Below are 12,760 nucleotides of genomic sequence, written 5' to 3'. Positions count from 1 at the left end.
CAGATATCATTTTTTTAAGTGACACAGCCACACATCTCAGATAGATATACAATGTGTTTTTTGTATTTATTACAAAATCAATCTATATTTATTTATTTATAAATGTTCCATACAGTTTTCAATTTTCACATTGTTTTTCTATAGTCATAAAATGTACATCAGATGAATAATTTGACAGTTAATTTTAAAATAAGAGATTAACAGTTAGAAAATATGTAAATAAAAAAAATCAATCATAAGTGTATCTTTCCATCAGAAATAGAGTGGTACATCTCCTGTGTCATGGGGATGTATCCCTTACTGTCCTCCAGGTAGTATAATCGATCCTGCATCATGGATGGGTTGAATCCCTCTTCGGCTAGCTTCACCTTCATATGCTTGAATGTTCCAGTCACAGTCAGGGAATTCTGGGATATTTAAAATACAAAATACATTACATTAAAATATATGTTTAATTAAAGGTACAACCTGGGATCAGGGAATCTCTTCAACATGTCCCAGACGGTGGCTTTGAGTGCAAATAAAAGGTGCCATGACGATGATTGTAATTAGGACATTATTTCCACGGGATCACCTGTATGCGTATGAAACGCGGTCGAGCGTAGCTGGGCAGGGAGGTCTTGACGTGCTCCAGCGTGGCTTTACTGTCAAACTCCATGTCATCTTTCAGTTTGATCGCTGCCATTCCAACCCGCCCCTCGTGTCCTGTGGGGTACGTCACCAAGCACGATCACCAAGAGAGACAGCTGACTTTGATACGTGTTCAGAAATTACTATTGATTTTGAATTCTCCCCCTTTATAATGTCCTGGTCATTCACAGCTTGACATGAGAAGAACACACTGGGATGACAACTACACAATGATGTGACTGTGAGTGTTGTAGGTGTGTATTGTTATATGTAGTTATATATATTATGTCAACTGTGCGTAGTGTATATAAAACATTCTATGAATAAACCTATTCTATAAAAAATAAAATGTTTCATGAGGTAAGAGTATCTGGTAAATGAACCTAGCTACCTCTGGAAAAGAGCATATGTTAAATGAACCTAGCTACCTCTGGATAAGAGAGTCTTAAATGAACCTAGCTACCTCTGGATAAGAGAGTCTTAAATGAACCTAGCTACATCTGGATAAGAGAGACTGTTAAATGAAAGAAGCTACCTCTGGATAAGAGAGTCTTAAATGAACCTAGCTACCTCTGGATAAGAGAGTCTTAAATGAACCTAGCTACCTCTGGATAAGAGAGTCTTAAATGAACCTAGCTACATCTGGATAAGAGAGTCTTAAATGAACCTAGCTACATCTGGATAAGAGAGACTGTTAAATGAAAGAAGCTACCTCTGGCAAAGAGAGTCTGTTAAATGAACCTAGCTACATCTGGACAAGAGAGTCTGTTAAATGAACCTAGCTACCTCTGGCAAAGAGAGTCTGTTAAATGAACCTAGCTACATCTGGACAAGAGCGTCTGTTAAATGAACCTAGCTACCTCTGGCTAAGAGCGTCTGTTAAATGAACCAAGCTACCTCTGGATGAGAGCGTCTGTTAAATGAACCTAGCTACCTCTGGCTAAGAGAGTCTGTTAAATGAACGTAGCTACCTCTGGCTAAGAGAGTCTGTTAAATGAACCTAGCTACCTCTGGATGAGAGAGTCTGTTAAATGAACCTAGCTACCTCTGGCTAAGAGAGTCTGTTAAATGAACCTAGCTACCTCTGGATGAGAGCGTCTGTTAAATGAACCTAGCTACCTCTGGATGAGAGAGTCTGTTAAATGAACCTAGCTACCTCTGGCTAAGAGAGTCTGTTAAATGAACCTAGCTACCTCTGGATAAGAGCGTCTGTTAAATGAACCTAGCTACCTCTGGATAAGAGAGTCTGTTAAATGAACCTAGCTACCTCTGGCTGGAGTCTGTTAAATGAACCAAGCTACCTCTGTCTGTTAAATGAACCTAGCTACCTCTGGCTAAGAGAGTCTGTTAAATGAACGAGTCTGTTAAATGAACCTAGCTACCTCTGGCTAAGAGAGTCTGTTAAATGAACCTAGCTACCTCTGGATGAGAGCGTCTGTTAAATGAACCTAGCTACCTCTGGCTAAGAGAGTCTGTTAAATGAACCTAGCTACCTCTGGATGAGAGCGTCTGTTAAATGAACCTAGCTACCTCTGGATGAGAGAGTCTGTTAAATGAACCTAGCTACCTCTGGCTAAGAGAGTCTGTTAAATGAACCTAGCTACCTCTGGATGAGAGCGTCTGTTAAATGAACCTAGCTACCTCTGGATGAGAGAGTCTGTTAAATGAACCTAGCTACCTCTGGATAAGAGAGTCTGTTAAATGAACCTAGCTACCTCTGGCTAAGAGCGTCTGTTAAATGAACCTAGCTACCTCTGGATAAGAGAGTCTGTTAAATGAACCTAGCTACCTCTGGCTAAGAGAGTCTGTTAAATGAACCTAGCTACCTCTGGATGAGAGCGTCTGTTAAATGAACCTAGCTACCTCTGGATGAGAGCGTCTGTTAAATGAACCTAGCTACCTCTGGATGAGAGAGTCTGTTAAATGAACCTAGCTACCTCTGGATGAGAGCGTCTGTTAAATGAACCTAGCTACCTCTGGATGAGAGAGTCTGTTAAATGAACCTAGCTACCTCTGGATGAGAGAGTCTGTTAAATGAACCAAGCTACCTCTGGATAAGAGAGTCTGTTAAATGAACCTAGCTACCTCTGGATGAGAGAGTCTGTTAAATGAACCTAGCTACCTCTGGATAAGAGCGTCTGTTAAATGAACCTACCTACCTCTGGATAAGAGCGTCTGTTAAATGAACCTAGCTACCTCTGGCTAAGAGAGTCTGTTAAATGAACCTAGCTACCTCTGGATAAGAGAGTCTTAAATGAACCTAGCTACCTCTGGCTAAGAGAGTCTGTTAAATGAACCTAGCTACCTCTGGATGAGAGAGTCTGTTAAATGAACCTAGCTACCTCTGGATAAGAGAGTCTGTTAAATGAACCAAGCTACCTCTGGATGAGAGCGTCTGTTAAATGAACCTAGCTACCTCTGGATAAGAGAGTCTGTTAAATGAAAGTAGCTACCTCTGGATAAGAGAGTCTTAAATGAACCTAGCTACCTCTGGCTAAGAGCGTCTGTTAAATGAACCTAGCTACCTCTGGATGAGAGCGTCTGTTAAATGAACCTAGCTACCTCTGGATGAGAGAGTCTGTTAAATGAACCTAGCTACCTCTGGATAAGAGCGTCTGTTAAATGAACCAAGCTACCTCTGGATGAGAGCGTCTGTTAAATGAACCAAGCTACCTCTGGATGAGAGCGTCTGTTAAATGAACCTAGCTACCTCTGGATAAGAGCGTCTGTTAAATGAACCAAGCTACCTCTGGATGAGAGAGTCTGTTAAATGAACCTAGCTACCTCTGGATAAGAGCGTCTGTTAAATGAACCAAGCTACCTCTGGATGAGAGCGTCTGTTAAATGAACCAAGCTACCTCTGGATGAGAGCGTCTGTTAAATGAACCTAGCTACCTCTGGATGAGAGCGTCTGTTAAATGACTAAAATCAAAAGTCAAATCACCTGGAACCTTGACACCGTAGACGTTGGCTTCTTCGATACATTCCACCATGATCAGGTGCTCAGTCACCTCCGTGGTGGCCACGTTCTCTCCTTTCCACCTGGATGTTGACTCATATCAAATTAATTCAGACAGTAGCCTGGCATAGAACCCAAAGAGCAAGCAGAAGCAGACTTCAAACCCTTCCAAGAAGGAAGAGACCTAGAGAAACCCAGCTCATAACTCAACCTGCAGGTGATTCACAGGACAGGACAATAACATTACATCTACAGTATTAAACCTAGCTCATATCTCAACCTGCAGGTAATATAATAATAATAATAATATATGCCATTTAGCAGATGCTTTTATCCAAAGCGACTTACAGTCATGTGTGCATACATTCTACGTATGGGTGGTCCCGGGGATCGAACCCACTACCCTGGCGTTACAAGCGCCATGCTCTACCAACTGAGCTACAGGTGATTCACAGAACAGGACAATAACATTACATCTACAGTATTAAACCCAACTCATAACTCAACCTGCAGGTGATTCACAGGACAGGACAATAACATTACATCTATAGTATTAAACCCAGCTCATAACTCAACCTGCAGGTGATTCACAGGACAGGACAATAACATTACATCTATAGTATTAAACCCAACTCATATCTCAACCTACAGGTGATTCACAGAACAGGACAGTAACATTACATCTATAGTATTAAACCCAACTCATATCTCAACCTGCAGGTGATTCACAGAACAGGACAGTAACATGACATCTATAGTATTAAACCCAACTCATATCTCAACCTGCAGGTGATTCACAGAACAGGACATTGTATTTTTTTAACCTTTATTTAACTAGTCAAGTCAGTTAAGAACTAATTTTTATTTTCAATGACAGTTAACTGCCTTATTCAGGGGCAGAACGACAGATTTTTTTTACCTTGTCAGCTCAGGGATTCGATCTTGCAACCTTTCGGTTAAGTGTCCAACGCTCTACCCACTAGGTTCCCTGCCACCCCATAAATAACTTTAATAACCCAGCTCATTATTAAACCTTTAGTTGATAACTACTAAAGTAAAAACAGCTAAAGCGTTTCTGACCTGAAGGTGTCTCCGATGCGGTCCATGAAGTAAACAAAGCCCTCGTGGTCGATCCTCAGCAGGTCTCCACTGTTGAAGTACAGATCTCCCTTAACAAACACATCTCTCAGCTTCTTCCTGTCTGTCTGCTGCTCGTTATTAGCATAGCCACTAAACGGAGCCTGCGCCGTAATCTTGGCAACCAGCAATCCAGTTTCTCCTGAGGACCAAAACAACAAGTAATGAGGTGTGTGTTTGTGTGTGTTTATGTGTGTGTGTGTGTGTGTTCTCACCTTTAGGGACTTTGATACAAAAACCTCTAGAGTCTTTGACAGGTTCCTCTCTCTCTGTGTCATACTGAATCAGAACGTAGGAGAAGTTTGCCTGCGGACAGACAGACAGACAGACAGACAGACAGACAGACAGACAGACAGACAGACAGACAGACAGACAGACAGACAGACAGACAGACAGACAGACAGACAGACAGACAGACAGACAGACAACACATAACAAGAGAAAACAATCAATCAAATGTATTTATTAAGCCCTTCGTACATCAGCTGATGTCACAAAGTGCTATTCAGAAACCCAGCCTAAAACCCCAAACAGCAAGCAATGCAAGTGTAGAAGCACAGTGGCTAGGAAAAACTCCCTAGAAAGGCCAGAACCTAGGAAGAAACCTTGAGGAACCAGGCTATAATGGGTGGCCAGTCCTCTTCTGGCTGTGCCGGGTGGAGATTATAACAGAACATGGCCAAGACGTTCAAATGTTCATAGATGACCAGCAGGGTCAAATCATAACACTGTATGTACATAAACAGGGTAATATACTGTATCTATGTCACAAAAAGGAATCTTTCAAAAGTATTCAGCCTTGGCATTTTTCCTATTTTGCTGCATTACAATAACAATGAAGATAGTATAGTGCCACCAGAAAACAAAGATGTTCTACTTCTCTTTGAGTTTCCATAAAAAATAGTGTCCTGACACACTTCATCACACTAACGTAATACATCTCACATAGACTGTTAAGGAACAGAAACGAGGTAGTCTTTCTCAGAAGCTCAGTGTCTGCATCCCAACGGCACCCTATTCCCTCTATAGTGCACTACATTTGACCAGAGCCTTAGGGACCCTGGTTGAAAGTAGTGCACTGGAAAGTGAATAGGCTGGTATTTGGAATACAACAGCCATTATTGCCCCAGACAGTAGTCTCACTTTATGAAGGAAGTGCTCTTTGCCAATCGCTCCGACTTTCCCGATGTAGTTGATGAAGCCGACGTTTCCCTCTGTGGCTCCGTAACATTCACAGACACGGATGTCACCAAAACGCTGCAGGAACTCTGACCAGGTGTCTGCTCTAAGCCCGTTACCCATGGCCAGACGTACCTTGTGTTGCCTGTCATTATCTTTCTGAGGAGAGAAGAGGACAGGTGAAGAGACAAGGGGAGGGGAGAAGGGAGGAGAGAAGAGGTAGGGAGAGGAGAGGTGAGGTGAGGAGAGAAGAGAAGAGAGGATAGGATGTACAGGCATTTGGTTTACATTGATAAATGATTTAATACTATCAGCCCATTTATTTAGGGTCTTTAATGGTCTGAATGATGAAAGTAACAGGTGGCGTGTGTTTCAGTACCTTGGGTGAGTTACAGAGGTACCTCATGATCTCTCCTATGTACTGGATCACTGTCACCTTGTGTTTCCTGCAGTCATCCCAGAAGTTAGAGGCAGAGAATTTACACCTCAGGACAACGGTGTTGCCTGAGAGGAGAAGATAAAGCACCAACATTCAACAGAGCTCACAACCTCATGGACAAACAAACTAACTCACTAACTGACTGGCTAAATGATTACCTAACAAACTAACTCACTAACTGACTAAATTATTTCCTAACTAACTAACAAACATACTGACAAAATGATTACCTAACTAACTAACTAACTAACTTACTGACTGACTAAATGATTACCTAACTAACTAACTCACTCACTGACTGGCTAAATGATTACCTAACAAGCTAAATCACTAAATGACTAAAAGATTAGCTAACAAACTAACTAATTCACTGACTGACTAAATGATTACCTAACTAACTAACTCACTAACTGACTAAATTATTTCCAAACAAACTAACAAACTTACTGACAAAATGATTACCTAACTAACTAACTAACTAACTAACTAACTAACTAACTAACACACTGACTGACTAAATGATTACCTAGCTAACTAACTAACTCACTGCCTGACTAAATTATTACCTAACTAGCTAACTCACTGACTGACTAAATGATTACCTAACTAACTAACTGGCTGACTAAATGATTACCTAACTAACTAACAAACTGACTGACTGACTAAATGATTACGTAACTAACTAACAAACTGACTGACTGACTAAATGATTACGTAACTAACAAACAAACTAACTGACTGACTAAATGATTACGTAACAAACTAACTTACTGAGCGACTAAATGATTACCTAACAAACTAACTCACTGACTGACTAAATGATTACCTAACTAACTAACTAACTAACTAGCTAGCTAACTAACTAAAGCAGTCCCCTCTGAATGGTTCTGGTTAGGGCCAGGAGTTGTTCCTGACCATGTGACCGGACCAGGAAGGAATAACTCTGGGCCCTAGTTAAAGGCTACAGCACCACTAAGGCCTATGAGTTTTTCCTGGTTGATTTGAGAGTCTAAGGTCATTGTTGACATAAACAGCTTGGAACTCTGTGGGTGCGTCTCAAATGTAACCCTATTCCCTTATATAGTGCACTACTTTTGACCAGAGCCATATAGACCCTGGTCAAAAAACAAAAGTAGTGCACTATAAAGGGAATAGGATGCCATTTTGAATGCACTCAGGAACTGGAAGTACTAGAAGTCACCTCAGAGCCAAGTCACCTCTACTCCAATGCCCAGAGTAAAGAGACACTCCGTTAAACAACCCTTAGTAAACCCTGGTCAACATCATAACAACGTTATTACACATGACGGCCCTCAAATAACATGGAACGTGTATTCAGAGACATTTGCATTTTTTATCTTCATCATCAGTGCCAAGTCAGGAGTGATTTTTACAGAGAATTTCAATTATTATGTTTTTCTCTCTCCATTTGTATTCCATTCGAATGTAGTCATTGTAATTGCTAGAGATGGCATGGAACCAGTTCTGAACCAGTTCTGAAGCAGTTCTGAACCAGATCTAAATAAGTTCTGAACCAGTTCTGAACCAGATCTAGAGAAGTTCTGAACTAGTTCTGAACCAGATCTAAAGAAGATCTGAACCAGATCTAAAGAAGATCTGAACCAGTTCTGAACCAGATCTAAAGAAGTTCTGAACCAGTTCTGAACCAGATCTAGACAAGTTCTGAACCAGATCTAAAGAAGTTTTGAACCAGTTCTGAACCAGATATAGAGAAGTTCTGAACCAAATCTAAAGAAGTTCTGAACCAGATCGAGAGAAGTTCTGAACCATTTCTTAAGAAGTTCTGAACTAGTTCAGTTCTTCACACCTCTTCATATCTTTCTCCCATATACTGCACTACTATGAGGTGCATGTTATCCATGCAGGAATTGAACCCACGACCTGGCGACTGCGAGAACAACACTCTCACCAACTGTGCCATACAGTGCAGTAGTGTACCTCTCTCTATGGCTCCAGTGAAACCCATTATGAAGCCGGCGGTGTGGTAGAGAGGCAGGTAGATGTAGATGACATCATCAGAGGCCACACCTGAGATGGCCTGCATAGAGGAGGCCATGTACAGCCTCTCCTGTGTGATCACCGCAGCCTTCGGCAGACCTGAGGACAAGACAACAGGAAGGGCAGGAAACAGAGAATCAAGGCTGATGAAAATCTCAAATGGTACCTTATATCTTTGACCAATCAGAGTTGTGTAATCTAAAAATATTTACCTGTCTGCCATAAACATCAGTAGTATTCTATTTAATTTACACTACAGGGCCAACCAGAGTCATACTGGTCTGGACATCAGTAGTATTCTGTCTAATTCACACTACAGGGCTGACCAGAGACATACTGTACTGGTCTGGACATCAGTAGTATTCTGTCTAATTCACACTACAGGGCTGACCAGAGACATGCTGTACTGGTCTGGACATCAGTAGTATTCTGTCTAATTCACACTACAGGGCTGACCAGAGACATACTGTACTGGTCTGGACATCAGTAGTATTCTGTCTAATTCACACTACAGGGCTGACCAGAGACATGCTGTACTGGTCTGGACATCAGTAGTATTCTGTCTAATTCACACTACAGGGCTGACCAGAGACATACTGTACTGGTCTGGACATTTTATTTTTCACATTGTTCTTTCTAGCAGACTTCCTGCAACTATGCTGGATGCATAACCAGGCAGTCCAGTCCAGCTTGGTTTGGCCCAGCTTACCTGTAGTTCCTGACGTATAGATGTAGAGGGCAGGGCTCTTTAAGGTGACCTTTGACCTGAGCTGTGGGTCCAGAGGTTGATCTGAGGCCTGCTGTATCCTGCTGCTGCTCAGAGTTTTCACTCCCTCCGTCACACACTTCTCCTCCTCCTCACCCAGCACAAACACACTTACACTCTGCTCCCTCAGGGTGGGGAGAACCTCCTCTACCGCTCCACGCAACTCTGGGGGAGGAGAGAGTGAGGGACACAGACAGAGCAAGCATGAGACAGAATCCTATGAATTCTGGCCTGTGCACTACTAGCATTGCCTCCCACTAGCTGCATAGAGGGAATGGAGGATACCTAGTCAGTTGTACAACTGAACGCATTGAACTTCCACATTTAACCCAACCCCTCTGAATCAGAGAGGCTGACATAATCAACATCCATGTTTTCAGCATCCAGGGAACAGTGGGTTAACTGCCTTGCTCAGGAGCAGAACGACATATTTTTACGCTCTAACCACTAGCCTACATATCGATTACTGGCCCAACGCTCTAACCACTAGCCTACATATCGGTTACTGGCCCAACGCGCGAACCACTAGCCTACATATCGGTTACTGGCCCAACGCTCTAACCACGAGCCTACATATCGATTACTGGCCCAACGCTCTAACCACTAGCCTACATATCGGTTACTGGCCCAACGCTCTAACCACTAGCCTACATATCGGTTACTGGCCCAACGCGCGAACCACTAGCCTACATATCAGTTACTGGCCCAACGCTCTAACCACGAGCCTACATATCGATTACTGGCCCAACGCTCTAACCACTAGCCTACATATCGGTTACTGGCCCAACGCTCTAACCACTAGCCTACATATCGGTTACTGGCCCAACGCTCTAACCACTAGCCTACATATCGGTTACTGACCCAACGCTCTAACCACTAGGCTACATATCGGTTACTGGCCCAACGCTCTAACCACTAGCCTACATATCGGTTACTGACCCAACGCTCTAACCACTAGCCTACATATTGGTTACTGGCCCAACGCTCTAACCACTAGCCTACATATCGGTTACTGGCCCAACGCTCTAACCACTAGCCTACATATCGGTTACTGGCCCAACACTCTAACCACTAGCCTACATATCGGTTACTGGCCCAACGCTCTAACCACTAGCCTACATATCGGTTACTGGCCCAACACTCTAACCTACATATCGGTTACTGGCCCAACGCTCTAACCACTAGCCTACATATCGGTTACTGACCCAACGCTCTAACCACTAGCCTACATATCGGTTACTGGCCCAACGCTCTAACCACTAGCCTACATATCGGTTACTGGCCCAACGCTCTAACCACTAGCCTACATATCGGTTACTGGCCCAACGCTCTAACCACTAGCCTACATATCGGTTACTGGCCCAACGCTCTAACCACTAGGCTACCTGCCGATCTAGACACCATAGGTCTCTACACTAGTTATTATAGATATATTAATTATTATTCAAAATAGCTGTATTAACAATGATATTGTAAACGGCAACACCAAGGTAAGTGGGCTGGACTTACCTGAAGCAGCCAGGAGCAGGTTGGTTCCGCAGCAGGTGAAACAGTGCAATAAGGACTTGGACCTGATGTTGTAGTTGAGCAGAGCGGCTGTGCATCCAAGTTTAGCCAGGGCCAGCCAGATAAACACATACATGGGCTCGTTACCCATGAAGAGCGCGACAGTGTCCCCTTCCTTCACGCTGGCGTGCTGTGAGAGCGCCCGGGCCAACTTGTTGCTCTGCTTGTCAACGTCCCGGTATGTATACGAACTCTTCTCGAATACAATAAACTGTTTGTTGGGGTGTTTTTTGACCTTATCGAGAAAACAGTCCAGCATGCTGTAGAACGGTTTGCTCCTCTTGATTCTGTTAATTCGTAACCCGAGTAAGATGCAAGTTACTGTGTAGCGCAGGTCCTGCGTAAAATAAGGATTTCTGAGATAAAGGAAGAGTGGCAGTATAGCCAATCCTGCCAAAATGGTATAAAATAACACGTACATGTTGAAAGTTAAGGTCTACTTATTTGTGATTGTCAATAAAAGGTGTCTCCTTCTTGGCCGTGCTATTTAAGAAAGTAACAGGTTATTGCAACACCTCCAGTCCACAACTCTCCACGACCTTTGGACGCATGTCGGCGTGAAATCCCCAACAGCCAATGACGTTGCGAAGACTATAAAGAAAGGAAGTAGTAGGATATTCTATTCTTCTAATTATGACCATGGCAGTGACATGTTACAGACAGACACCTCTAGGACATTGACCTCCATGGGCAGACTGGCCATCTGGCATCTTTTGCCTATAGGGCCAATCCAACTTTTTTTGGGGGGGGTGTTGGAAATGCCAGAGCTGATTTCTGGTCCCAGTTTACCCCTGCTGACCTCTATCCATAGATCTATATAACTTCTCCTTGTTTGAGAGTAGACATGTTATTGTGTTATGGCCTGTGGGGCTGTAACAGCATAGGCAGGCTACATGCCGGTCCTGTTGAGAGAGTCAGAAGGCTCAAACAGACCTTTTTATTACATTGTAATAAATCTCAGCAACACCGTTCAATCACTGTCTCTGTGTTTATGGCTGTGGGTTTTACATTAGACCTTCATAAATACATCAACCAACATATCAGTTTTCATTCTTTTATTTCCTATTTGTGTAAAAGGGTTTCATTGTTGACCCCTGTCTTCTACCAGGGGTATTGAAATGCACCAGGGCCAGACGACTGCTGGTTTTCTGTTCCACCTGATCATTAATTGCACCCACCTGGTGTCCCAGGTCTAAAATAATCACGGATATGAACAATAGATGTTTCTTAAAGCAGTGGAACCGTCTTCGATGCCCAGATATGAATATGAGGGTGGTATACAGCCAATATCATTGCCCTGACCCCTGGTCAAGGTGTAGGCTCTACCTAGTCTATATAGATGGAATATCTGCTCTCTGACCCCTGGACAAGGTGTAGGCTCTACCTAGTCTATATAGATGGAATATCTGCTCTCTGACCCCTGGACAAGGTGTAGGCTCTACCTAGTCTATATAGATGGAATATCTGCTCTCTGACCCCTGGACAAGGTGTAGGCTCTACCTAGTCTATATAGATGGAATATCTGCTCTCTGACCCCTGGTCAAGGTGTAGGCTCTACCTAGTCTATATAGATGGAATATCTGCTCTCTGACCCCTGGACAAGGTGTAGGCTCTACCTAGTCTATATAGATGGAATATCTGCTCTCTGACCCCTGGACAAGGTGTAGGCTCTACCTAGTCTATATAGATGGAATATCTGCTCTCTGACCCCTGGACAAGGTGTAGGCTCTACCTAGTCTATATAGATGGAATATCTGCTCTCTGACCCCTGGTCAAGGTGTAGGCTCTACCTAGTCTATATAGATGGAATATCTGCTCTCTGACCCCTGGTCAAGGTGTAGGCTAGCCATGGATGGGCCAAGGAGGGCATAGGCCCACCCACTTGGGAGCCAGGCCCACCCACTTGGGAGCCAGGCCCACCCACTTGGGAGCCAGGCCCACCCACTTGGGAGCCAGGCCCACCCACTTGGGAGCCAGGCCCAGGCTGTCACGAGAATTATGTTCTCAATGTTCAAAACCCAATTCAATTAAACTACTCAGTCTGCAACCCAGAATGTGTAAGATA

The 12,760-nt window shown here is 43.3% G+C and overlaps 1 protein-coding gene and 1 long non-coding RNA gene across 4 annotated transcripts; one reads left to right on the top strand and one right to left on the bottom strand.

Moving 5' to 3' along the window:
* Positions 1-44: 44 nt before the first annotated feature.
* On the bottom strand, positions 45-11,324 carry LOC127918916 (long-chain fatty acid transport protein 2-like). Of its 2 annotated transcripts, XM_052502192.1 has the most exons (10): positions 10,639-11,324; positions 9,073-9,294; positions 8,304-8,462; positions 6,285-6,409; positions 5,870-6,064; positions 4,942-5,032; positions 4,670-4,868; positions 3,575-3,672; positions 575-705; positions 45-407 (listed from the first exon to the last, which is right to left on the bottom strand). In XM_052502192.1, exons 1-10 carry the CDS (start codon positions 11,114-11,116, stop codon positions 234-236), a joined length of 1,872 nt encoding a protein of 623 aa, XP_052358152.1. In that variant the 5' UTR covers positions 11,117-11,324; the 3' UTR covers positions 45-233. The 2 variants fall into 2 exon arrangements, with proteins under 2 accessions (XP_052358152.1, XP_052358151.1); XM_052502191.1 differs by lacking the exons at positions 45-407; positions 575-705 and adding an exon at positions 2,512-2,530 and having other exon boundaries at positions 3,526-3,672; positions 10,639-11,322.
* On the top strand, positions 3,748-4,528 carry LOC127918918 (uncharacterized). 2 transcript variants are annotated; one of them, XR_008101371.1, is made up of 3 exons: positions 3,748-3,875; positions 4,103-4,309; positions 4,379-4,528. It is a non-coding gene; the product is annotated as an uncharacterized LOC127918918 (long non-coding RNA). The 2 variants fall into 2 exon arrangements; XR_008101370.1 differs by having other exon boundaries at positions 3,780-3,875; positions 4,034-4,171; positions 4,241-4,388.
* Positions 11,325-12,760: the final 1,436 nt, after the last annotated feature.

Source organism: Oncorhynchus keta, unplaced genomic scaffold (genome assembly GCF_023373465.1).
Source record: "Oncorhynchus keta strain PuntledgeMale-10-30-2019 unplaced genomic scaffold, Oket_V2 Un_contig_15266_pilon_pilon, whole genome shotgun sequence".
Lineage (NCBI taxonomy): Eukaryota > Metazoa > Chordata > Actinopteri > Salmoniformes > Salmonidae > Oncorhynchus > Oncorhynchus keta.
Note: the sequence above shows the minus strand (reverse complement) of the source record. Positions and strands in the feature narration are given on the sequence as shown.

Bases quoted from the DNA above. Each gene is read 5' to 3' on its own strand.
- LOC127918916 (XM_052502192.1), bottom strand. From the start codon at position 11,116: ATGTACGTGTTATTTTATACCATTTTGGCAGGATTGGCTATACTGCCA. The intron at 6,410-8,303 runs GTACACTACTGC...TTCTCCTCTCAG, and splicing joins CACTGGAGCCATAGAGAGAG to GCAACACCGTTGTCCTGAGG. The intron at 6,065-6,284 runs GTACTGAAACAC...TTCTCTCCTCAG, and splicing joins ACCTCTGTAACTCACCCAAG to AAAGATAATGACAGGCAACA.